The sequence below is a fragment of the Lepisma saccharinum genome, chromosome 5 (assembly GCF_977018435.1).
Source record: "Lepisma saccharinum chromosome 5, izLepSacc3.1, whole genome shotgun sequence".
In the NCBI taxonomy this organism is placed as follows: domain Eukaryota; kingdom Metazoa; phylum Arthropoda; class Insecta; order Zygentoma; family Lepismatidae; genus Lepisma; species Lepisma saccharinum.
Window position 1 is genome coordinate 89,255,774 of NC_139233.1, and position 25,310 is coordinate 89,281,083.

The 25,310-nt window shown below is 36.9% G+C and overlaps 1 protein-coding gene across 1 annotated transcript; it reads left to right on the forward strand.

Annotated features, from left to right (window-relative positions):
• The first annotated feature begins 220 nt into the window (after positions 1–220).
• LOC145988138 (uncharacterized) lies at positions 221–19,139 on the forward strand. Its single transcript, XM_083122969.1, has 4 exons — positions 221–256; positions 6,493–6,634; positions 10,427–10,559; positions 18,939–19,139. Exons 2-4 carry the CDS (start codon positions 6,504–6,506, stop codon positions 19,137–19,139), a joined length of 465 nt encoding a protein of 154 aa, XP_082979095.1. The 5' UTR covers positions 221–256; positions 6,493–6,503.
• Positions 19,140–25,310: the final 6,171 nt, after the last annotated feature.

Below are 25,310 nucleotides of genomic sequence, written 5' to 3' on the forward strand. Positions count from 1 at the left end.
AAATCCTATTTCTGCATGAAATATATTTCAAACTTAGTTGATGTGAATGCAAATAAATGTGTTTGAAATGTAGCCTTTTGTACAGTTTTTTGTAAATTTCTCTTTTCAGAATTTTCTAATGAGACAGAGAATCATTTTCACCTTCATTTTCATGGTGTTTATTTTGTTCTTCTATCAATATTTAGACAAGGATATGGCGAATTCCAAGCTCTAACTAAGTTTGATTTGAAAATCTATACACTTCTTTCATTTGTGGGTTAGTATCAAGAAATAATTATATAACTATACTCCACTAAATATTACTGAACAATGTAAATTATTCACAGAATGAATACGAGCCACCTTGCCTTGAAAACAGGAAAAATGTATTTATCTGGAAAACATAAGGATAGAAGAATTAGTGAGAGAAAATTCGTGATTTTATGAATCCAATTAATTTTAATATACACTTATCCATAAAACTACTGTTTTTTTTTTGTTTTTCTCTTTCTTCCAGTGGCAATGGCAGAATTCCCTCATGAACTTGTATGAAAAATTATCTTGAATTTTATTGGTACTTTCATATTTAGGAACAGTGCTGAGTCAAAAAAATGTGTGAGGATCATTTAAAAAAAAGTGATACTGATCAATATGTCCACTGTTCCACTTGGCTGTATTTGCACAATTCTTTGGAATATAGTAGTCTACATTGAAAAATTGAAAAAAGGAAAAAAATATAAAAATTTCAAAGGAATAAAAAAGTACATAAAAAATGTACATATAAGAAGAAAAGTCTAACCTATAGACATGGGCACACAACAACAAAGGAGACACACAAACGCACACTCACATATTCCTGATATTAACATGCAGGAATATATAATATATATAACATTATGCGTGATTTGTTGGACACAAGAATGAAGTCAATCCATGATTAGGAAGAGTATGGTGAGTTGTGTCAAGAGGACAGGTGGAAATGTTCAGAGCAGACATTGTGTCGTGAAACAATGTGACTTCATTTGTACTGCAGAGATCGATATTAAAGTCTCCCAAAATTATTGAATATTCATTGTTGGGCAAGAAATTTGCGATTTTGTTTTCAAAGTTAGTAAGGCAAGTGCAAGGAGGTCGGTACACTACAGACAAAATAACCTTTTGTTGCCTTGCAGTGATTTTGAGTATGATAAATTCAGAGGAATATGTAGGTATGTTTGCAGTGAGATTATCTGATTACGTCTTCCCTTAGATCGAATGCTACTCCCCCACCTGTTTTTCTGATTCTGTCTCTCCTAAAGAGCTTAAATCCTGCCACATGCATCAGATTGGTCGAGAGGGACTCTTTCAGCCACGTTTCGGAGATTAAAAGAGCATCGATGTGTTTGAGTGTGGAAAATATATTTTCAAGTGCAACAAAATGTTTGAGGGGACTCTGGCCATTTACATGCACTATGTTGAGGTTGCTGGTGATAAAACTCAGCTTGAGTTTAGAAAGTAAGTTTACAAGAGGCAGTCTAGGAGTTGGAGGGTCATCGACACTTAGTGGGGAGAGGGACAAATTTGCAAATGGGCTGAATTGGGAGTTGACAATTTTACAGTGACTAGATTTCCAGTTTCAGCCATTAAATAGAGTTAAATTTTGATTCATTGGAAGATCAGTTAATCTCGGATTCAGACAATGGCTATATGCCCACCTTTATATGTGTTATATCGTACTTCTACAGATTGACATGTGGTGGCAGCACTGAGCTGACTGTAGCCATATTGAGTAAGTTTGAACATGAAAGAAATGCTCTTATGTGTCACAGAGAACTTGTGCAAGCTTGTGGTGATGAGACACTTCAATGTCAAACAGTGGTTAAGGGGTTTGCCATACTGATTTGCTAAGACTGCGAAAGTTTGAACAAGCACCCTGCAACATTAAAGTAATGCTTCTTCTTGCCTACGACCACGAAGTCATTCTACTTTGTCACACAGTGCCGTAGAGAGTTACCATGAACAGTGAGTGTTACAGTAACTTTCTGGAGAATCACCTACATCCAGCTATTCGTCTAAAATGACAAACACTTCTGGTGAGACATCCAATTGTGTTGCACCACAACCAAAAGTGCCATGCTGCATATTCAGTGGGACAACTGCTTCAGTGGTGGGGTTGAGAAGTGCAAAAGCACTCAATGTGACTCATTTCAGAAGTACACAATCCTCTATGATAACATCACTTCAAGACCATCAATGAGATAGTGTAGGCCTTCGGGCAGTCCCTCTGTGATATACAGAAAAACTATTCCGCTGACAGTGTAAGGAAATCGCCAGAAATTTGTCAACTCGTATACTCGGACAGAGACTATTATGAAGGAATGAAGTAACCTCATCCTCGCAATTATAAAAGTAGACAGTTATGATCATGTAATCAGTTTTTTGGAAATGATCCTTGCACGAGGCACATGTCAAAAAAAAGGGCCGATAATTTTTTATGCAGGGTTGGCAACACTGATGAAGTTGAGCATGTGCAGGAGCATGCCCTAGTATTCTGTGCTTGCAACAGAGATAGAATCGTCAGAGCGGGGTTGCGTACGTGCAAGTAGCAGTAAGGTGAAATGACTGCCGTAATACAAAATCCTGCCAAATGTGAAGTGAGATCTGTCATACGATTTCTGAACGCCAAAGGATAGAATGCAGCTGACATCCATTGGGAATTCTGTGCCATTTATGGACCGACAGTGATGAGTGAAGGGAAGGTGAAGCAATTTTGCAGAGAATTTTGGGAACAGATTCAAATATCCATGATGATGAGTGTAGCGGAAGGCCTAGTGTTCAGATGGACGATCTGGTGGAACGCGTTAATGAGAAAGTGAGTTCCAATCGCCAGTTCACAATATCTAAACTCACCAAAGAGTTTCCAGAAGTGTCTGCGAAAACAGTGCATCAAATTGTGACTGACATCCTGGGGTATCACAAACTGTGTGCAAGGTGGGTACCAAAAATGCTGACAGACGCTCACAAAGAGCAAAGAAGGACAGCTGCACGTGATTTTTTGGCCCACTGGGGGGAGGATGGGGATGACCTCTTTTCACACATAGTGACGGTTTTGTGGAATTCTTGGAACCAGAATGAACAATTACAGCAGAGGAGTATTGCGAAGCAACGAATAATCTGCGACGTGCCATCCAAAATCGGCGGAGAGGAACGCTACTCTCTGAAATTTTTCTGATCCATGACAATGCCCGCCCACACACAGCTGTTCAAACTGTTGAGACAATTCAAAGATTTCGATGGGAACTATTCAATCATCCCCCTTACAGCCCCGACCTTGCCCCCAGTGATTTGTTTCTTTTTCTTCACCTGAAAAAGTGGCTTGCATCGAAGCATTTCAACGACAGTGATGTGCTCAAGACATCAGTTCTAGACTGGCTGCACTCTCAGGCGGCAGATTTTTACGCAGAGGGTATACGGAAGCTTGTGCCACACTATCAGAAATGTCTGAAGGTTAATGGTGATTATGTCGAAAAATAGCCAAGGTATGTACTTGTTCATCAATCACAATAAATTTCTTCTCCTATCACTTTCTTGTTTTTTTTTAAAACAAAATATCGGCCCTTATTTTTTACATGCACCTTGTATATTATCAATGCAATGGTCAATGCAAAAGTTGGCACTCTCATATTCAAAGAAATCGGTTTATAGTTTAAGGTTCAGTAATTCAAGATGTGATGTGTTGAAGATATATGTTTGTGTGTGTGTGTGTGTATGTGTGTGTGTGTGTGTAAATTTTCAAAACTTACATAAGAATATAGATGTGTCTGAGTGATTGATTCATGTCTAACCAATGAAGGTTTTAGGTTCAAGCCTTATCTTCCTTCATCAGTTTCATCTAGTCATTTAACTCCATTATCGTAATCAATATAAAGAGGAGATAAAGTAGCTTAAAGATAGAACAAAATATAAATGAAGGGTCAATGAAATAAACAGGTAGCTCCTCAGGCTCTGAAGAATGAACTTTTAAATACAAAACGTGACTGGACATATAAATGAAAAGGTATAAATAAACATATGCTTTGATGAATTAAATTGTCAAATGTATGAAATGAAATAAAGCTTGTTGTAAAGTCCAGTACAGCATCCACATGGCAGAAATGACTCCACTACTTCATATACGACAGAAAATTGACTTACCTGTTCTTTTTTTTTTTTTTTTCCTTTTTTGAAGTTCCAACTCAACCTCTGGCCTCTCCTACAATTTCCACCACAACTTAGATCTCTGTGATATCACAGACAATTTGATAGAAACACTGATCATTGTATAATGCACCCTTCTGATAACCGGTTTCCTTCACGATTGTATGTGGAGAAGATGAGGGAGCCGAAGCAAGTTGCTATATATAAAAATAAGAGACCTGCATCTGGTCAATTCACTGCTGGAAACAATGTTGCTGGGAGAAAACTGCTTGATCTTTTCTGTTTATGCACTTGGCAGTGGTAGTGTTACTACATTAAGGGAAATTTCCCTTGATGAAGGGGATATTCAGGTTCAATTTTGTGTGAAAAGGGAAGTTTTATGAAAAATATTGAAATTGTTGAAAACTTGCACTACTGTTCCTTGCATACTTGAATTGGTGTTTTATTTCTATTATATCTAATTTATATAGAATAGGGGTGTATAACAAATCCATGCAATAAATAAGAACTGTTGCAGTAAACCAGATCAAATTTTCATTATACACCATTGCTATTACAAGTGTCATTCAAAAAGATAAGTTTCCCGATGTAATATTTTTATTTGGTAATATACAGGGTGATTGGTAATTCGACCTATTCCTGGAAAGGGGTAATACTTGAGCACATTTGCAACCAAGTTGACCCTATGCACCGGGGGTCGGAAATCAATGGGTTTCGAGTTATTGAAGTTTGTAGATTTTCGTGACATATTCCGACTTGCGACCAAAAAACTACTAATTGTGAAAAAACTACTACACCCTGGACACTTAATTGACACGTTGCTAACAGCTGACGAATGAGTGACTACTGGGAAAAAAATTCATGCCCAAAATTCCCATACCCACAGAAAGAAACAGTCATTGGTGCACACGTCATGAAGAAATTTGGAAATTATCGTTTAAATCGAAGAGGATTACTCAAAAAATTGGTAACACACTTAGCGTAAAAATTATGAAAAAAACTTCCTCGTTTCATAAGTTCTCTAAAAAGATACAAATGTTGTCAACTGGCACACGGGTTGGGGGAAAAATCTGAATAAAAAGCAGAGAAGGTGCGTTGTAGACCTCTTTGTAAAGTGAAAAGAAGTTGTCGGTTGTGAGAAATAAAGGAACTAAAATGAGTGAAATAATAATGTTATTTACCATTCACAGGATTACAGGTTGTCAGAATAAACTGTTACAAAAACTACAAATCCTGTTAAAATTGCCTCCCCCGGTTACGTATGCAAGCACGCAGCCTGAGGCGTACTTCAGACACAGTCACTCGCATTGATACTCTGTCTCTTATGTCTCAATTCTCTCTCTCAACTCTTCTTGGGAATCCCCGGCGCATAGGGTCAACTTTGTTGCAAATGTGCTCTAGTATTACCACTTTCCAGGAATAGGTCGAATTACCAATCACCCTGTATACATGCAAACTCTACATATCTAGATAAGTACATACCTATTCTACTTTTGAACATAATCACCTTGCACATTGAGGCATTAGTCCCAATGCTGCACCAGCGTATCGAAGCCCTGTGCAAAATAGTTTGGGCTCAGACGTTGCAACACTCATCTTACTGCAGCCTAGACTTTTGCATCAGTTTCAAAACACCGACCTTGCAACCCATTCTTCATGTGTGGGGAAAGATGGAAATGGCTAGGTGCTAAATCAGGGCAGTTCATCCATTTTCGCGATGTTCTCATCAGTGGGGCCAGTTGGGGATGACCGGATCGAACTTCATAAAAAATCCCTACTCTGCCTTCGGTGAACATGTTGCACCACCTTCTGACCATCTGCACAGACATTACAATGTCACCGTACACAGCAACTAGCTTCCTGTGGATGTCAAGCCATTTGCCCATTCGACCCAAATCACGGCATGCACTTCTTCCTGACACCAGCCGTCAAATACACGTGCACCTGCCATGGTACCCTCCTCTCCAATGGCACAAGCCCGGTGTTTCATGAAGTTCCGTCGTTTCCTTCCCCTCTCCGCATGCACCTTCCTGTCTGCAGGAGAAATGCCTATCGTTCCTTGAAGGTGATAGGCATTGTTACTCAATTATTTTTGTAACAAATTTTATGGCACAGGGAAACTTATTTATTGAACGACCCTCGTAATATAATAGAATATCAATCAAGTCTCCTGAGTGTACATAGGTTGTCTCTCCACCAGTTTCAAGGAGATCCTTGGTGTTATATTCCACTGCCTAATATCAGACTTTGGTAATTATGGATATTTAGAATATTTCAAATCATTTTTACCTAATGGAATTTTTTGTCTGACTTTATTAATTTGCTCTTTACTTACAGGAATTCTCCTAATGTTAGTCCTTTGTGCCAAATCAGCAAGTATAGGAGCTGTCTCTAAAAGGAACTTGAAAATGTATCAGGAGAAAATGAAACACATCATACTTTTTATGTTTCGAGCAAAAGTTCCCCCTGATACACAACGGTAACTTTGCACATTGTATATTTGACTTTCGTGCCATACTATTAAACAATAAAACTTAATATTAAATCTTCATTTAGAAATATGAGAATCAATAAGCACATCAAATTGAATGCATAACTACTGTTATACATATTTTTATGCCCAGTAGTTTATATAGACTGTCACTGTTAGTTTATTTGCCAAACTGCCTAAGCTAGCTAGCAGTCTAGCACAGGTAGACATGGACATGTTTCTCTTTCTTTGGTTTGCAGTGTAAGCTACCCCTATATTACTTCAACAAACAATCCATAAGTCCAGTGAACATGAATGTGTATTGAACTTGTTCTCTACACAACATTTTTATGATACAATATTACATAGTTAACACCAACTACGTCTTGTGATACCTAGTTTGTAAGTCTTTGGGATGAGGTATCGAGGGACAAGCTTCATGCTATCAAGCCCACAATGGGTGCATGGCGTTCCTCGTACTGTCCCTCTGTCGAGAACAGGTCATTTTAACTCAACTTCGAATTGGACACAGCCATCTCACACATTGTTATTTGCTGCAAGGCTTGAACCTTCTGCTTTTCCATGTCTGTAAGGTTGTTTTAAATGCTCAGCACATCCTTCTTGAATGTGCCGATTTTAATTATCTCAGAGATACCTTTCCAGTGATTTATTATCCATCTTGGGAGATGTTTTTAACTAGTGTTTTTAGCTTTGTGGGCCTTTTCCACTCTCTTTGAATAAGTTTTTTTAGTGTGCCCTTACCTTTTTAGTGTATATCCTGTGCAGGTTCCTTTATGGCCTTCACTTTTAACCTTTTGGGATGCATGCTTATTTCACTTATGCGAGCAGTCGCGTGTTGAACTTTTTACAACATGTATAAGTTAGCTGCTTTCACAAGCTTAATTTATCTTGTTCTACATGACTATGTTTTTTTTTGTGTTTATACTTTGTTATTTTTTATTTTTATTGTTTTGATTTATTTATATTGGGTAAGATTATTATATTAATTTTGGAGGCACATTGTATCCCAATTTAAACTATATGTGTATAAAGTGGCTTCAAACACCAATTCTAATTTTGTAAATTATTTTATTGCTTTATATTGGTGACAATGTTTTTGTTTCAAAAATAAAAAAAAGCAAGTTATTTCAGAGATTATTCATTACCGTATTTTAATAAATCAATTGAACTTAGATGAAAGCAAGTAAAAACAAATGCAAAATTGTCCTCCTCACCTGAAGATTCTTGAAGATATTGTTCTTTTTCACTAGTATCTATCTAATCTATGTGACATGTTGAGTAAAACAAAATCACTCACAAATAATATGCCAAACAAAAATAAAATACTACATGAGAAGGTGGGTGTTGTAAAGAGTACAACATTCACTGATGATCATCCTTCGAAACCTTATTTGCCACTGACAAACCATTAGGGGAGTTACTAGAACTTATGGAATTTGTGGAGGAGAGTCAAAGGAAAGAATAAACATGGGCGCCAAGTTGCAATGATAAGAAATGTGTCTATTAGAAACAAAGGACCAGTGCTGTTATAAAATTTACAACGGCACACATTCCGAAAGGTTAACCTTTCTCAAGGTGCTTTCTACACCCCTCTTTTAGTTCTCAGGTAAGGCTTTTAGATAAGGGGATATTTCCCCATACATATTGAAGGGTACGGTATGGCCATATGTGTTGATGCACTCCAAAGTAATTCAATCAATCACGGACTATTTACTGTGTTTTGTTATCTACATTACACCATTGTATCAGCCAACACTTTCAAAACATAAGATTTGAGTGTTCAGTAGTTGCAGTGTCACCTATTGTTTCCATTAGTATGTAGTCGGAGATCTTACTTGCTTCAAGGATGAACAGGAAATCTTATCAAGGAACAATTGATTTGTATAATCTACATAATGATTAAAGTGACAATCTAAATAATTCAATGGTAACATTTTAGTTTGCTTTCAATATTGGATTTTAGTTAGATTTCAAGTCTGAATAAGACCCTGATAAAGGGATTGAAATGTCATGTTGTTCAGTTGTTGTTGTTTTTTTTTTCTTTTTTTTTCTTCCAGATAAATAGACTGCCTTGGTCAGCATATGTAGGGTTTTTTGTTTCTGGAAAGTATTGGTTGGATTTTAATAACCGATACTGGCTGATACTTTCTTGGTACAAAAGTTACTGGTGGAGTCTGTAAAAATGCCAGTGACACTTTAGTAATTGTGCAAAATATGTAATGATTAATCTCATGGGAAATTATGAATAGTTTAAAGCAAAACTCTGATAAATTTATATGGTATAGTTCCAATGGAAAACATACATTAAAATTTGTAAATATTTTCAACTACTTCAAATTGAGGGAGCCACAGTGGTCTAATCGGTAGGGCATTTGACTGCCACATGAGAGATCCAGATTTGATCTTGAGAGTGGGTAATCTTAGGTCAGAATTTTTCTGGCCTTGTCCTCGCATAAAGCTATGTAGGAGATCACCTCACCCAGCCTCAATTAAATTGGAACCATTTGGGGGGGGGGGGTAAAAAGGCTGGAGCATGATGCTGATTACATCATCTCCAAAATAGCCGAGATCGATAGAATGTGTGGGGTCCTACCCTCACATCCCCCTATATATGCCTCATGGTATGGTGCAAAGTGCATGAAGAAACTTTACCTTATTTATTTCAAATTGCAACAATTTGCAAATAAGTATTGATATTGGTATATTAGTACTAGTTCAAAGTTGTTTTGGTACTAGTAGAGAAGAGGTAGTGGTCCAGTTGGCATGGCATCTGGCTACCATGTGGATGATATAAGTTAGATTCCCGAAGTGTACGATCTCGGGTAGGAATTTTTATGACAATTTCCCTGCATAAAGCAGCTCTGGGGCAACCCTGAGGGATAAAAATAGGAAGTACTTTTACTTAGTAGGAAGATAGTAGGCATCAATCATAACGTATTAATCACCAATAAACAGAAAGATGAATAGAGTTTTAAGAAATGTGTGTCAGTGTTATGAAACTAAATAATGATGATGACCTCCTTAGAAGTCATACAAGACAAATGTGAATTAGTGAAAAATGACAAGTTTGTAGCTAAGGAAATACTTGAAAAGGCATTAACTGAGCGATTTCTTTGAAGGCTTAATTTTACCTTAGATTAAGGTTATACAAATCACATTTCCTGTTTTGCAAAACAACTAAAATTAGTGAAGTAAAATTTTCATAATGCATAAGATGCTCTATCATAAATTATACTCAGGGTGTAAGGGACAGCCTTCTTCTAAGGTGCCCAAAAGTCAACCTAACTTACACGTAGTACACCTTGTACTGCATTTTGCAGATGAGCTAGGCTCTGGCGACTGGCACTATGGCCAGTATAATTTTGTGTGTGTTGTCCTGTATTTTGTCCTTGCGTGTGCTGAGTGCCCCTTTTTAGCCTCAGCTTTTAACCAAGGTAAGGAAATTTTAGTATTCAGACACGCTTTTATTTTTGTTACAAAAAGGGGCTGGACTGCATAGAGTGTGATGGGTGCAAAACAGCCTAAGTGCTGGATGTACCCAAAATTTTAAATTCAAATCAAATCAAAATAAATTAAAATCTTTTCCATACACACACACAAAATTGAAAATGTTTAGATCTGTCTGATTCTCTATCTCTCTCTCTTTTATTCTTGCTTTCTTTTAATGAAGATTGATACACACTGCTATTATTTTGTTAGGAAAATTACAATGTGCCTTGAGTGTTATATTTTAAGTACATATTGTTGCTATTACGTCAGTATATCTTCTCTTTTCCACAGGGAAGTTATAAATAATTTTGAACTTATGTGGAATCTTAAAAGAGGAATAAATATGAAGAGAATCTTTTCAACATTTTATCCATCATTGAAGGAGGATCTAATGTTTGCGTTATATGGGACTTACTTAAGAGAGGTACATCTTTGATTCCCTATATTCATTAAAATATATTAAGTTTAATAATAATCTAAATGTGCAGTTTTTGCATTTTTATATTGTTTATTTAGTTTTCCCAGTCTTACACTGTTGGTTAATGATAACGGATAGTGATTAGATGAAATTAAAGGGAAAAGCCCAGGTTGGGATAACTCTAGTGGTAAGTTTGTGAGTCAACTGTTCAATTTGATCTTGTGCTGGAGCTGCTCTAACACAACACATATTGAAGTCACCTGACTACATACAAAAATTAAGAACATGAATTAAGTATCCAGTTCTTTTTAGATCATTGATAACTTTATGTCAAAAAGTATAATATCAATTATCTTTATTGGTAAATAAAAAAAATTAAAAATTTAAAAAATTGGGTGGGGGGGTTACTTGCTTTTTATGTGATGGAAATTTGACTGAATGAAAATTTCAGCGTTGGACAGAGGTTAAATTTTGTTAACATGTAATAATCACTTCGTATACTGCTAAGGGACAGGTAATAAGTATTATTTGGGGGAGGGGGAGACAGTCGCCAGTTCTTATTAAGTTTTAACTTGTCGGATGAATTATTGGGAGAAGATAAAGCATTTTTTTTGGGGAGGCACTATGAAAACTCTTGATTATCAACATTAAGTCTTAGATTATCAGGGGAATTCTTCTAGCGTGGAAATTTAGTATTAAATTGGGTGGGAGGGATATCCAGATATTGGATATCAATGTCAAATCTTAGATAGACACAGAATTTCCACAGTAAGGGAGAATTGAACTTTGAAGTTCGGAGGGGGCAATATTTAGTGCTTTGGTATAAGATTCGTATGATGATCATTATTTAGGCATCATACCATTTGATGGTGTTATGGTATAAAGTGGATTTTGCTCTGAAGCAGGGTGGTGGTGGGTGTCATAGCCATCCACCTTTCTTTCTTCTCTCCTAAAACAAACATCTGATTCATGAAAATGTAGTGAAGTAAAATATATCACCAACTACTAGATAAGAAGTCCATGGGTAACTATTCGTTATTTTATGATGTTTTTCTGCCACTTTAGGATAATGAGGGTGAGTGATGGTTAGACACAACATCAGGTACAAGGGCGCCACAAGCTCAGAGACAATAAATTGGGTGCTAAAAAAGCAAAAAGAGAACAATTTGGAAGGAGTAAAGGTCGCGGCAACTTGTGAAAATATTGACTCCTTATTAAATTAGTATTATTGCCAGTTTCTTCATTAATACGCTAAAAAATTTCTTCCTCACTTCACTCTCAATACTGCTCACAGTGTACAAGCATGGATTGAAGAAAGGGAGCATAGAGCGCTGGAAGTCATCTCTCCTAAAAACCTGTAAAATTTTCCCAGTTCACATTTTGTGATATTATTATTGTAGTTTTTGTTTTACCATTTACTTGATATTATACAGGGTCAACGAAGTTAGTAATAAGTTGTGTTTTATACAGCGTAATAGTTTTTGTTGTATGTATGCATTACTTGCATTGTAGAATTATTTTCCTGTAGTTTACGGTTATTACAAGCATAAGAAAACAGTTTTTCGTTGTGACGTTTCTTTTTTGTAGAATTATTTTCCTGTAGTTTACGGTTATTACAAACATAAGAAAACAGTTTTTCATTGGCACAATGAAAAACTGTTTTCTTAGCTTGTAATAATTGTAAACTGCAGGAAAATAATTATATAGCATATATTGATACACTATTTGTACATAAAATGGACATAAAAAATGAAAACTCACAACTCAAATATTATATTGGGATTATGATAGTTGTCAAGGCGTAGGGATGTGACGACTTCATCGCCCAGTGACGTGTTCACTGCAATTACTCAAACCAACAGAGTAAAATGGGCAACATTTTGCTCTGTTGGGATTTACAGAGCTGTCCTGTCATGGCTCTATGAGCGTCCCACAATCGGCAGAAGTAGGGTATGGTTGGTGGACTACAATGTGATCCTCCCAGCTAGATCCGAGGGATCCGCTGACCAACGACAGGTGCGGTCCTCCATTCATATTGGGGGTTAGGCGTAGAGCTGACAACTCTGCACTTTAAAAAAAATGTCAAGAAACAGCAATATGAGGCCATGGATGTTCCCAAGGTAAAATATTCCGGAGGTAAAATAGTCCCCCATTCGGATCTTCGGGTGGGGACTACTTTGGGAGGTCCCTGGACTAAGGATAAGATCTACATTAGGAATAAGGATATTAAATTATGCACCTGGAATGTTCTGAGCCTTTACCGACCTGGGGCATTTCAGTGTACAGTTAATGAGATAGTGAAGTATAAATTAGATGTAGTAGCTGTCCAGGAAGTTAGGTGGCCAGGAGAAGGGAATTGTAAAACTAAAAATTATACTTTTTTCTATGGTGGTACTGAAAATCATAATTCTGGAACAGGCTTTTTCATAAATAATAGAATTATCTCGGCTCTTAAAACAGTAGAATTTATTAATGATAGGATATCATATGTAGTTTTACAGGGTAGGTGGTGTAAAATTATTTTAATAAACATACATGCACCAATGGAAGATAAAGATGATAATACTAAAGATGTTTTTATGCAGAGTTATAACAGGTCTTTGATAAATTTTCTCAGTATGATATGAAAATTCTGTTAGGTGACTGTAATGCACAGATTGGCAAAGAAGAGACATTTAAACCCACGATTGGTAAAGAAAGTCTTCATGAATTAAGTAATGATAATGGTATAAGATTCATTACTTTTGCAAATACAAAGAATTTAATTGTGAAAAGTACCACTTTTAAACGTTTGGTTTGAAAAATGAATGTCATAATTTAATAGAAATAAGAAATCAGGCTAGACTTAGGTGGTTTAATAACTCTGATGATACAAATATAAGCAATTATAATGGAATAAAGCAAGACATTAACTGCACTTGAAAAGCAAAATTAACGAAATTGAAACAAACAGCAAAACCAAAAATATACATGGTCTTCTCCAGATGGTAAAACTCATATTCAGATAGATCATATTCTCATTGATAAGAGAAGGCATACTAGTATAATTGACGTTCATACACATAGAGGTGCTGACTGTGCCAGTGACCATTATTTAGTAATTGCTACATTAAGAGAAAGTCTCGCAGTGATAAATCATAAGGAACAAAATCTAAAAAGTTCTAAAATTTAATACAGGAAAATTTGCTGATGAAAGAATTAAGAAAGATTACCAAATTAAACTGTGCAATAGATTCGATGCTTTGCAGGATTTAAACAATGATGAAAATATAAATGAAACAGACGTAAATAAGAATTGGGAGCACATACGTAATGCAATAGAATCAGCAGCTAAAGAATGTATAGAATACCATAAACCAAGAAAAAGTAAGCCATGGTTTGATAATGAATGTCATAATCTAATAGAAATAAGAAATCAGGCTAGACTTAGGTGGTTAAATAACTCTGATGATACAAATCTAAGCAATTATAATGGAATAAAGCAAGAAGTTAACTGCACGTTTAGAAGTAAAAAGAGAGATTACTTGAAAAGCAAAATTAACGAAATTGAAACAAACAGCAAAACCAAAAATATCAGAGATTTATATAAAAATGTAAATGAATTTAGAAAGGAGTGGCAACCTAAAGTAAACTTGATAAAAGATAAAGACGGTGATTTTCTAGCTGACCCAAGCGATATTCTAAATAGAAGGAAGAACTACTTTAATGACCTTTTAAATGTTCATGTAGGAGATAAATCAGAAGTAAATGAAGTACACACAGCAGAACCTTTATTTCCAGAACCTAACTTGACTGAAGTTAAAGGGTAAAGAATAACAAAGCACCTGGCATAGATTTAATACCAGCTGAGTTAATTAAATATGGTGGAAATTCATTAATATGTCAAATTCATAAATTAATTTGTTTAATATGGAGTAAAGAAGAAATCCCTCAACAGTGGAAAGAATCCATAATTGTTTCTGTGTTTAAAAAGGGTGATAGAATGAATTGCAATAATTACCGTGGAATTTCTCTACTCTGAACAACATATAAAATATTATCTAACATTCTTTTAACAAGACTAACCCCATATGCTAATGAAATTATAGGTGATTATCAATGTGGATTTAAACATAACAGATCAACTACAGATCAAATTTTTCACATCAGATAGACACTTGAAAAAAAAAGTGGGAATATAATCAAAACGTCCATCAGCTATTCATTGATTTCAAAAAAGCATATGATTCGGTCAAAAGAGATAAATTATATAATATATTAGTCGAGTTTGGAATACCTAAGAAGCTTGTTAGTATGATAAAAATATACACCAGTGAAACAGAAAGTAAAATTCGTGTGGGTATTAATATGTCTGACAAATTTACAATTCATGATGGGTTAATACACGACCGGATCAAGAAAGTGTGGGGCGTTACCCCCACACCCCCTATACGCCTTCATGGCGTGGTGCTATGCACAGGGGAACACTTTACCTTTTTTTGATGGGTTAATACAAGGAGATGCATTATCTCCATTGCTCTTTAATTTTGCCTTAGAATATGCTGTAAGGAAGGTAAAAGAAACTAAAGAAGGACTAAAGTTAAATGGTATGACTCAGTTGTTAGCATATGCAGATGATGTAGACTTACTGGGGGATGATGTGAATACAATTAAGAATAATGCTAAAATATTTTTCAAAACTGCTAAAGAGATAGGTTTGTAAGTTAACAAAGAGAAAACTAAATATATGCTTACAGGCCGAAACCAAGTGTTAGGTAATAATCAAAATCTAATTATTGATAACAACTTGTTTGAAACAGTTTCCAAATTCAAATACTTAGGAGTAATATTAACAAATGAAAATTATATTAAAGAGGAAATAAAAAGTAGGCTTAATTCAGGAAATGCATGTTACTTCTCTCTTCATAAACTTTTGTCTTCTCGTTTAATATCTAAGGAACTAAAAGTTAAAATATACAAAACAGTGATTTTGCCTGTAGTATAGGGTCTTTCATTAAGAGTGATACTTTTTAAATTTTTTTAAAAAAATAAACCACTCAACGTATCAAAGTAAATTGTGTTTTATTTTGAAGCTTAGACATTGCAGTTATGTTCTGAACAAAATATCGTTCAAATGTCCACCACGGCTTTGAACACACTGACGCACACGAAGCTCCAATTGTTAATCACTCTGGCCAACATTAGTGGCGTTATGTCTGCGATAGCCTGACGAATGTTCGCCTCCAATGTTCCAAAGTTCATGGCTTGTCAGCATAGACCTGGGCTTTGATGTAGCCCCAAAGAAAAAAATCCATGGGTGTTAAATCACACGACCGTGGCGGCCAATTCACACATCCAAGTCTTGAGATGATCCGGTTGCCAAACTTCTCCCTCAGCAAATCGAGCGTAGCATTTAGCTGTGTGGCACTTAGCGCCATCCTGCTGGAACCACATGTTTTCAATATCTATGGTGTCAAGTTCTGGCCACAGAAATTCGCGTAACATGGATCTGTAGCGGTTGCCATTGACGGTAACGGTTCTCTCATCATCTCGAGAGAAATAAGGTCCAATGACGCCGCCACGCCATAAACCGCACCACACAGTGAGTTTTTCTAAATGCAATGGCACCTCATGGACCACTTGTGGGTTCTTCTCGATCCAATAACAACAATATTGTGTATTGACGAATCCACTAAGACAACAATGCGCCTCGTCTGAGAAGATGATTTTTCCACTGAAATCAGGATCAGTGGAGCTATCCTGTGCGTCGGTGTGTTCAAAGCCGTGGTGGACATTTGAACGGTATTTTGTTCAGAACATAACTGCAATGTCTAAGCTTCAAAATAAAGCACAATTTACTTTGATACGTTGAGTGGTTTATTTTTCTTTCAAATTTTAAAAAGTATCACTCTTAATGAAAGACCATGTTTACAGGATTCTTGTTGGAAAACCTGATGGTAAGAGACCTGTAGGAAGACCAAGACGAAGATTGAGGGAAAAATGTTGATGTAGACCTAAAGGAAATCGGTAGGGATGGAAAAGAGTATATAGATCTTGCTCAAGATAGGGACAGATGAAAGGCCTATGTTGCTGCAGCCATGAACCTTTGGGCTTAAGAAGGCTAGAGAGTTAGTTAGTTAGTATATTGATACACTTGTATGTTGAATTGTATCTTCTGCAAATATGGTGTATAAAGAAACAAAGTGCCAGAGTACTAATTGAGGCGAGTATACCACTCTTCCACTCCATTTCTTAGTGATGCACCCTTTCATAGTTAGTGCCCTTGAGCAAATGGAGAAAAAGCTGGGAAAGTGTAAATATCACGGCATCCTGTGAAAGTATTGACACTAAATTAAATTAATGTAATATTCTTGTAAGTTTTCAAATGAATTGATATAAAAATTTTCCTACTCGCTTCGCTCACAATTCTCCCTATTTGGCGTCTTGATAAGATGATTGTGAAGGATTTTACTGTTGCTACATTACAATTTGATTTGATTTTTGTTATTTAGCATTGGTTTTCTTTCACTTTGGGCTGATTGCGATGATGAGAATGAGTGATGATATGATGAAATTGATGACGGAACACTCACAAAGAACACTCATGCCCAGCCCAAAATTCAAACCCATGGCCCCTAGCATCATAGCATGCTGTGCTAACCACTCTGCCACTAAGGTTGGCTGCTACATTTCCAGACACAAACAATATTCTTGGTGTTGATTGAATATTTTAGTAAATTTTCAGGAGATGATGCCACAGTTCATTAGGTGAATCACTTTCCTAACAGTCCAAAAAGTGCTTCTGCAACAGGAAAACATGCCGCCTCACAAAATTGAGCATTGTAATGGCAAAATTGCACGAATTTTGCTTCGAATTTATTATCCATCCAGCCTATTCACAGGACTTGGCCCGTGGGATTAATTCCTGCAGGTGCAGCATTTTAACAATCTAGTTCTATTAGAAATATCATTGTATTGTCTGTTCCGCATGCTGTAATAATTGTACTAATTATATATACTACATACTAACAAATTGCAAAGAACCCGATACAACAGAAAAATATATAATGTAAAATGTGCATATCAAACTTGTCGCAGGAAGTGAATTTTGCACTTGAGATACAATCCAGAAAATTTTTGAGTGAAATATTCTAAGCCTAAGCGGAGAATTTGTTGCAGGAAGCACCAAATTCTATTTTCACTATCTATGGCTCTGTGTATGAAACAATAATTGAATCAGTCATAGGAACAAACAAGTTTTGGTTAAGAACTGCAGCATGAATATTTGGTTTGCCCCACTGGTGTATGCAGGGTAGATGTTGGAGGAGCTGATGGTGTTGCAGCTCCTTAATTACCTACGAATTTTTCAGAAATTTTAAAATTCTGAAATTTTGAGAAATCAATTTTTTTCAAATAAAGGCAGTAAGGAACTTGGAAAGGGCAAAATGATAAAAGCAACTTCCCTAAAACGACCCCTGATTACCATTTTTGTCTTTCAACAACTTTAAAAATAAAGGTAAAGAAATTATATTTATGAAATATGTTATACTGTATTCCGTCTCCTCCCAGAACACAGCTATGTAATATCTACATTTACAATTCCAGCCACCTCCGAAAAGAAAAATCATGCATTTGCAAGGGGTGTGCCCAGATAGATGTTTCTCTTATCATAAGTTGTGGGCTTTTTAACATCTTTTCCCCGTCCAAAAGCACTTTCTGCATGTCGAAAATATACATTTTAAGATATAACTGTCGACCACTTGACAGGCTTTTGCATCCAAATTAAAATCAATTACTATATTTATCAAAATTATATTGGGGAACTGCATCCAGGGTCTTGGGGGGGATGGGCACCCCTGCTCATACAACCATGTTTAAATTCAGCAACCCATGAGTGAACAATTTTTAATTAGTGAAGAAGATTCACCAAGAACAGGATCTAGCTGTTTTCTCCTTTAAAAAGTACATTTTATGACATCAGGATTCTCCCTTCTGTTCGTGTGTTTTGGGAATGCTTGCTGCATTTTCTATTTCCAACAGCCAATTAAAGACCTCCCAGCATGCAGAACTGAAAGTCTGAAGGATGGAGCAAATCGGTTGAGGAATGTTTCTGTACAGTGCTGCCATCTATGTGTCATTTACCTCACTTATCAAACAACCCTAGGAGATATAGGCAAATTGAAGTTCGTAAAATTACCACTGTAATAACACTGACAATTACACAGAATTTTAATCATTTGAGGTTTTGGGGTATTTGTAAAGTTCAAAACTTTGAGTAAAATTTATATGCATATGCCTAAGATACTGAAGTCTCTTAATTTTCCAGAAGCATAATACCTAGCTAATGATTTGTAACCTGAAGTTTAGTACTTATTTCATATTCATATTGTGAGTTTTACCTTACAGATATCAATATTTTCTGGACAGAACATTGGTGTTTTCTATGCTATGGCTGATATTATTGATGAAGAAGTTGCTTTTGTGAGAAATGCTGAAATCATCAAACTAAACTCTTTGTGTTCAAGAATGTATATGGTACTTAAAGGATCAGTTGTTATTAAGTATGCAGATGATGAAAGTACCTGTACGTTATCTAAAGGAGGGTAAGGAGTAACTATTTCTTAAACTTAGTACCAAAGTAGATACTTTAGAATTTGTTATAATTAATTTGCTACAACTTCTGAATTTGATTTATAAAATATAAACATGGAACTATCAGAATAATTTAGTTATTTGGATTGTGAACATTATAAAATTTTCAAGATAATTACATAGTAATTAAGTAGCTGAAGTCCAGTTTATGGAAGTACTTACTTTTTTAGTTACTCAAGCTTTGGCCACATAGTGTGGCTTTTTGCAGGAATCAAAAATCTATAACACATCAGATAATCTCTGTACTAGGACCAGTACAACCCTATTCTTGAAACCACAATGGATATAAAACACAAAAGTGAAATTAAATAGTAATGAATTACAAGGGTTGGATAAAAAGTAATGGCAACACTGGTATAATTGGTACTTGACTGTATTGGCAGAGGAGCACGTGTTACATTCCTTCAAAGTAATCGCCCCTCATCTCTACGACCTTCTGTCACAGGTATGGAAGGCGTCGTACACCGTCAGCGCGTCCATCTCTGTCGATGTCCCGCAGTGACCGCCCTATAGCACGTATGATGGCTTCGCGCATGTCGTAGTGCTTCCCGCCCAGTGGATCCTTCATTTTGAAAAAACGGTCGTAATCACACGGTCTCATACCGGTGAATACGGCGGATGTTCCAGTACCTCCCACTACCAGTTATGTAGGAGCACCGTCACATAGTTCGCAGTGTGACACCTTGCATTGTCAAGCAGGATGATGGGACACCGTGCCATAGCTTCCTTCTTAATGCGAGACGAAGGTGGTGTTGCAAGAAGGTGCAGAAGTAGGCTGAGTTGACCGTCTGCCTGAGAGACGTTGTTCTTCTTGCCTAAACATATTGTTAGGGCGCTTGCACTCTCGTCCTCTGCTTCAGAGCACTTCTGTTTTTGACTGAATAACATACAATCGCTCCAACTCACTATACTATCTCGTCTGACATTCCTTTATCAGCCACGAAACGCTTGTGGCGCTGTGACTCACCCCTTTCACGGGACAGCAGTGTTGCCATTACTTTTTATCCAACCCTTGTATTTGCTTACTGTTGAGTTTTGGGTTCTTTCAGTTCTTCCGTAATCCAAAAAATGGAGTTAAGATTAAGACAGTATTTGTAACACAAACAAAAGTGTATAATTCCGGAACACAGTAATAGAACAAGTACAACAACTTACATATCAGTATAATAGAAAGAAGTCTCATCATGGAGAACGGCTATGACTTTTTAGACATACATGACAGGAGCAATACACAGACTGATAACGAACAACATTTAATAACCAGGTCTGGCGTTCAAGTTCAATCGGCATACGACACTCTCCCCCTTTTTGGTTGAAGAGACTCCCGTTTCATGGAGTTTGCCCATAGTGGTCAGGCGGTCGTCTTGGTCTCTGTGATCTCCTAACCGGTTGATTGTCGCAGGTCGCATTTGGAGGTTCCACTAGATCTTCAGTAGCAGGTACTGGGAGATAGTCCTCCTCTCTAACAAGCACTGGGTTGTTTCCACGCGATCGACTTTGATTTCGGACAAAGATGTCTTTTCCAACCTTGTCAGGATACCTCTTGATCCTCGTGAGATGAACAACAATCAGGTCATTATCTACAATCACCTTCGCCATCTTTTGGCCCATCAACTTAACAATTTCTCCGATTTTGTACTTGGACCCATGGCTGAATTGTTTTTTGTGATGTTCCACAAGTACCTTTTCCCCCGGCATAAACGGAACGGGACTAATAGGTTGATTCTTGGAACCATTTGATGTGTCAAAAGCGGAAATGTCTGTTCTTGGCCGAAATTTAAGCAAACGTTCTGCTGGACTATACCTGTGCACTGGAGTATTCCTTAATCTGCCTAAAAGCTCAAGAACGAACTTGTCCATCTCTCTCAACGTGATGCATGAATTATTTGAAAAGTTCTTTTCGAGTAAGTTCTTCACCACCCCAACATTCCTTTCAGCTAGACCATTTGATTGGGGGGTGTACGGAGCTGAGTGAAGAAGCTTGATATTCCTCTTTGAGCAATAAGAGTTGAACTCTGAAGATGCAAATGGTTGGCCATTGTCTGTAACATAGGTTTTTGGATATCCAAAGCATGAAGAAAATTCATCCAAATAACCAATTATGGTGTCAAATTGCATATTCTTCACTCTCCATACAGATATCCAATGAGAATAAGCGTCAACCAGCAACAGGAAATTCATGTCTGAGAAATGGAAGAAATCAAGATGAACATGCTCAAAAGGCTGCGATGCAATAGGCCACGTTTCGAATGCGGTACCCAGTACGTTAGGCCTGTTATTGTATCGGAAACATGTGTCACAAAAAGACGTAACCCTCTCAATATCTTCGTTCATCGTGTTCCAGAAGAACGATGAACGAGCTATTTCCTTCATTTTGCATGTTCCCTGGTGGAATTTGTGCAACAGAGTTAGGACACTTTGGATACAAGATTCAGGTACGACCAGTCTTTCGCCCACGAAAATACATCCCTTCTGTATGTGGACATCATATTCAATTCAATTCAATTCAATGGTCTTTATTCTTGTGCGAGGTTCAGCAAATGCTGATCTACCACCTAATCCTGTCGAATATTTTTCTGAGAGGATGACCTTTTGTTCTCCCGATGAATTGTGGCCATCTCCCTTGAACATATTCGAAGACTTTAGAAAGCTCCGGATCACGTTGTGATTCCAGCGAAATGCGCGTCAACACCGAAGATTCAATAAGATTAAGGACAACCGGCTCAGCTGTCAACTGACATGCGAAATCATCATAATAATCATGAACTCGATCATCTGCAACACAAATTCTAGACAGTGCATCAGCCAATTCAACATGAGGCGTTACATATTCTTCCAATACTAACTTCCATCTGTTGATTCTGCTGATGGCTAAGGCAGGCAGGTTACTTCTAGGATCCAGCAGATGAGATAAAGGTTTCGAGTCGGTGAACGCAACAAAATGTCGTCCAATGAGATACTTGTGAAAGTATTTGACTGCACGGACTAATGCAAGTGATTCCCTTTCCAATTGAGTGTAGTTCCTTTCCGCAGTGGATAAAGTACCAGCCATACACATGATAGGCTTCAGGACTCCGTTTATCTTGTGCATTATGGCTGCTCCCGTAGCGGTAGGAGATGCATCCGACATGAGGTATAAGTCTTTGTAAGGATCATACACAGTACGTACTAAGTCCTTAGATAGCAGATCCTTGACATCCTGGAATTCCTTCTGATGAACATCTGTCCATGACCAGCATACCCCATTCTTCAACAAATCATATAAATTGGCGACACATTCAGCTAGGTTTGGCAGGTACGAAGCGTAATACGTGACCATACCGAGAAATGACTTCAATTCGCCAACATTAGTGGGTGGCTTACACTGAATTATTTTATCAATGTTTTCTTTCAGAGGACGAATTCCCTCCTGTGAAAGAGAATCGCCCAGATACTTCACATTTTGCACAAAGAACACAGACTTTTGTTCATTTATGCGGACGCCATAATCGGAGAAAAGATTCAGCACCTTTCGTGCGTTATCATTGCACTTTTCAAGAGTAACTCCTCCTACTAAAATGTCGTCTTGGAAAATGGAAACCTTGTCTACACCCATCAATATCTGCTCCATCGTGGCTTGGAAAATGGCACTGGCAGAGTTTATTCCGAAGGGAAGCTTCAACTGTCTGAATAACCCGAATTCCGTGTTGAAGACAAGGACCTTCTGAGCCTGTAGAGATAGGCGTAACTGAAGGTAAGCCCTTCGAAGGTCAAATGAAACGAACCAACTACAACCAACCATCTTGTTGAAAAGGTCCTCTATTTTAGGTAACGGATGTCCCATCTTCCTGAGTTGCGGATTTACAGTGTTCTTGTAGGACACACATATCCTTAATTCGCCGTTTTTCTTACGAACAACAACAAGAGGAGAAGCCCACGATGATGATTTGATGTGTTTAATGACTCCGTCACTAATCAACTTCTGTAATTCATCCTTGACTGGTTCCTTAAGCGAGTACGGGACGTCGTAATATCTCTTGAACACTGGTGTAGCATCGTCTTTCAATGGCAAGTCTATCTTGCTTGATCGACGCTTGATCGACTTGGACATGTCACCATCAAAAGGTATAGGAAAATCTTTCCTTAGATTCGCAACCAGTTCTTTTATTGCTGATGATTCAACAGCAGTTGCAACCATCTGAGGAACATGTGAAACAAAAACGTTTCGCCATTCAGGCATGAAGATATCAATCCAAGACAAACCCATAATCGCACGATTCAATTTTTTCTTTACAACAATCATATCTAAGTTATGTTTCATTCCTTGAAATACAACTTCAACATTAACTTTTCGTAAAACACCAAGATTATTACCATTTGCTGCTTCAAGATGATAGGAAAATTGTGTATAGTGCAACCTCGCAATGAAGACTCAAATTGTCTACTGTCAATTAAAGTATAAACAGAACCTGTATCCACTAGGAATGGAATCTTAGAATTGTTGACTTGTGAGTCGATAAAAACGATCCCTGTGTATGCCAAACAGATTCACTTTCTTTAGTAACGAAAGTAGTGAAAATTTCTGGACACTGAGCATTACATTGGATACCAGCGGTGCTGCATTCAACAAATTCGCTCTTAGATTTTTCTTCTTGAATATCTGCAAATTTGTGATCTATGGGAATGCACGGCACATTAAAATCTGAAAAATGAGATTGTTTGAAATTGCTGTGATTGTTTGGTACAATCGTAGGTTTTGAATAATCTGGAACATTGATAGATCTTTCATTGATACGTGTGTTAAGCACAATGTTTGTGCTAGAAACCAATTTGTTTTTGCTTTAATTGTTATATTCTCTCTTCTTGCAGGCTGTTAAGAAATGATTTTTCTTTTTACAATATCTGCAAGTGGTCCCGAAAGCTGGGCATTTCCCGTTAGGATGTAAAGAATAACAATTATCACACGGTTTACCAGAATCATTGTTTGATTTGTTACCAATATTCCTTGCATCAGTTCTATTTTGTCTGATGTTCATTTGAAGATTGCCCTTGTACCTGTTTTGGATTTGCGAAGTGAATTCAGTCGGAGTTTCAGAATGTTCCACAGCATTCTTTGAGTGACTTTGGTTAACAATTCCCTCATTTAATTCTAGCTTGTTGAGATACATGGCCGTATCTATTGCCTTTTTCAAGGTCAAATCAGGATCTGATAACAGTCTATTTCTAACACGCACACTTCTCATACCAAGAATAAATACGTTGCAACACATTGAATCAATGAGATCACCAAAACCACATTTTGAAGCTTGTGCTTTGATTTGCACAATGAAATCAGGAATGCTTTGATTATCTTTCTGTTTAATAAGAAAGAACCTATGCCTTTCAAGTACAAGATTCTTCTTGGGCTCATAATGGCGGATCAATGTTTGTCGAATTTGAGCAAGACTGAGCTCTGATACTGATTTAGGTTGTATAAGATTGTATAAATCAGCATACGTTCTGTGCCCTATTGCTGCTAATAGAACATGTTTAGCCTTTTCATCGGGAATGTCTGAAGCTTTGCAGAAATGCTCGAATCTTTCGAAGTATTGATTAATACTTTCCTGCTCCCTGCAGAATTCAGAAAATTGAGACAACTTTTGCATTGTGTACAGAGATTCTTACCTCCAACAGACAGCTTGAAGAACAATCACAAGAAATATGTAAAATTATGAGAAGTAGTTTCAAATGAAGTTTCCAAGACCCTCGTCGCCATTGTTGAGTTTTGGGTTCTTTCAGTTCTTCCATAATCCAGAAAATGGAGTTAAGAATAAGACAGTATTTGTAACACAAACAAAAGTGTATAATTCCGGAACACAGTAATAGAACAAGTACAACAACTTACATATCGGTATAATAGAAAGAAGTCTCGTCATGGAGAACGGCTATGACTTTTTAGACATACATGACAGGAACAATACACAGACTGATAATGAACAACATTTAATAACCAGGTCTGGCGTTCAAGTTCAATCGGCATACGACACTTACCATTATATGAGTGTGTGGGTCTAACATCTGAAGCGTGAGAGACTTTCGAGTATCAATCTTAAATATTAGTGAAGTAAGTTTTTCATCTTATAGTGGTTCTTAATAAATAAATAAATA

Excerpts from the sequence above, each read along its gene's own strand:
- LOC145988138 (XM_083122969.1), top strand. The coding sequence starts at position 6,504 with ATGTTAGTCCTTTGTGCCAAATCAGCAAGTATAGGAGCTGTCTCTAAA. Across the intron at positions 6,635-10,426 it reads GTTCCCCCTGATACACAACG|GGAAGTTATAAATAATTTTG; the intron begins GTAACTTTGCAC and ends TCTTTTCCACAG. Across the intron at positions 10,560-18,938 it reads ATGGGACTTACTTAAGAGAG|ATATCAATATTTTCTGGACA; the intron begins GTACATCTTTGA and ends TTTACCTTACAG.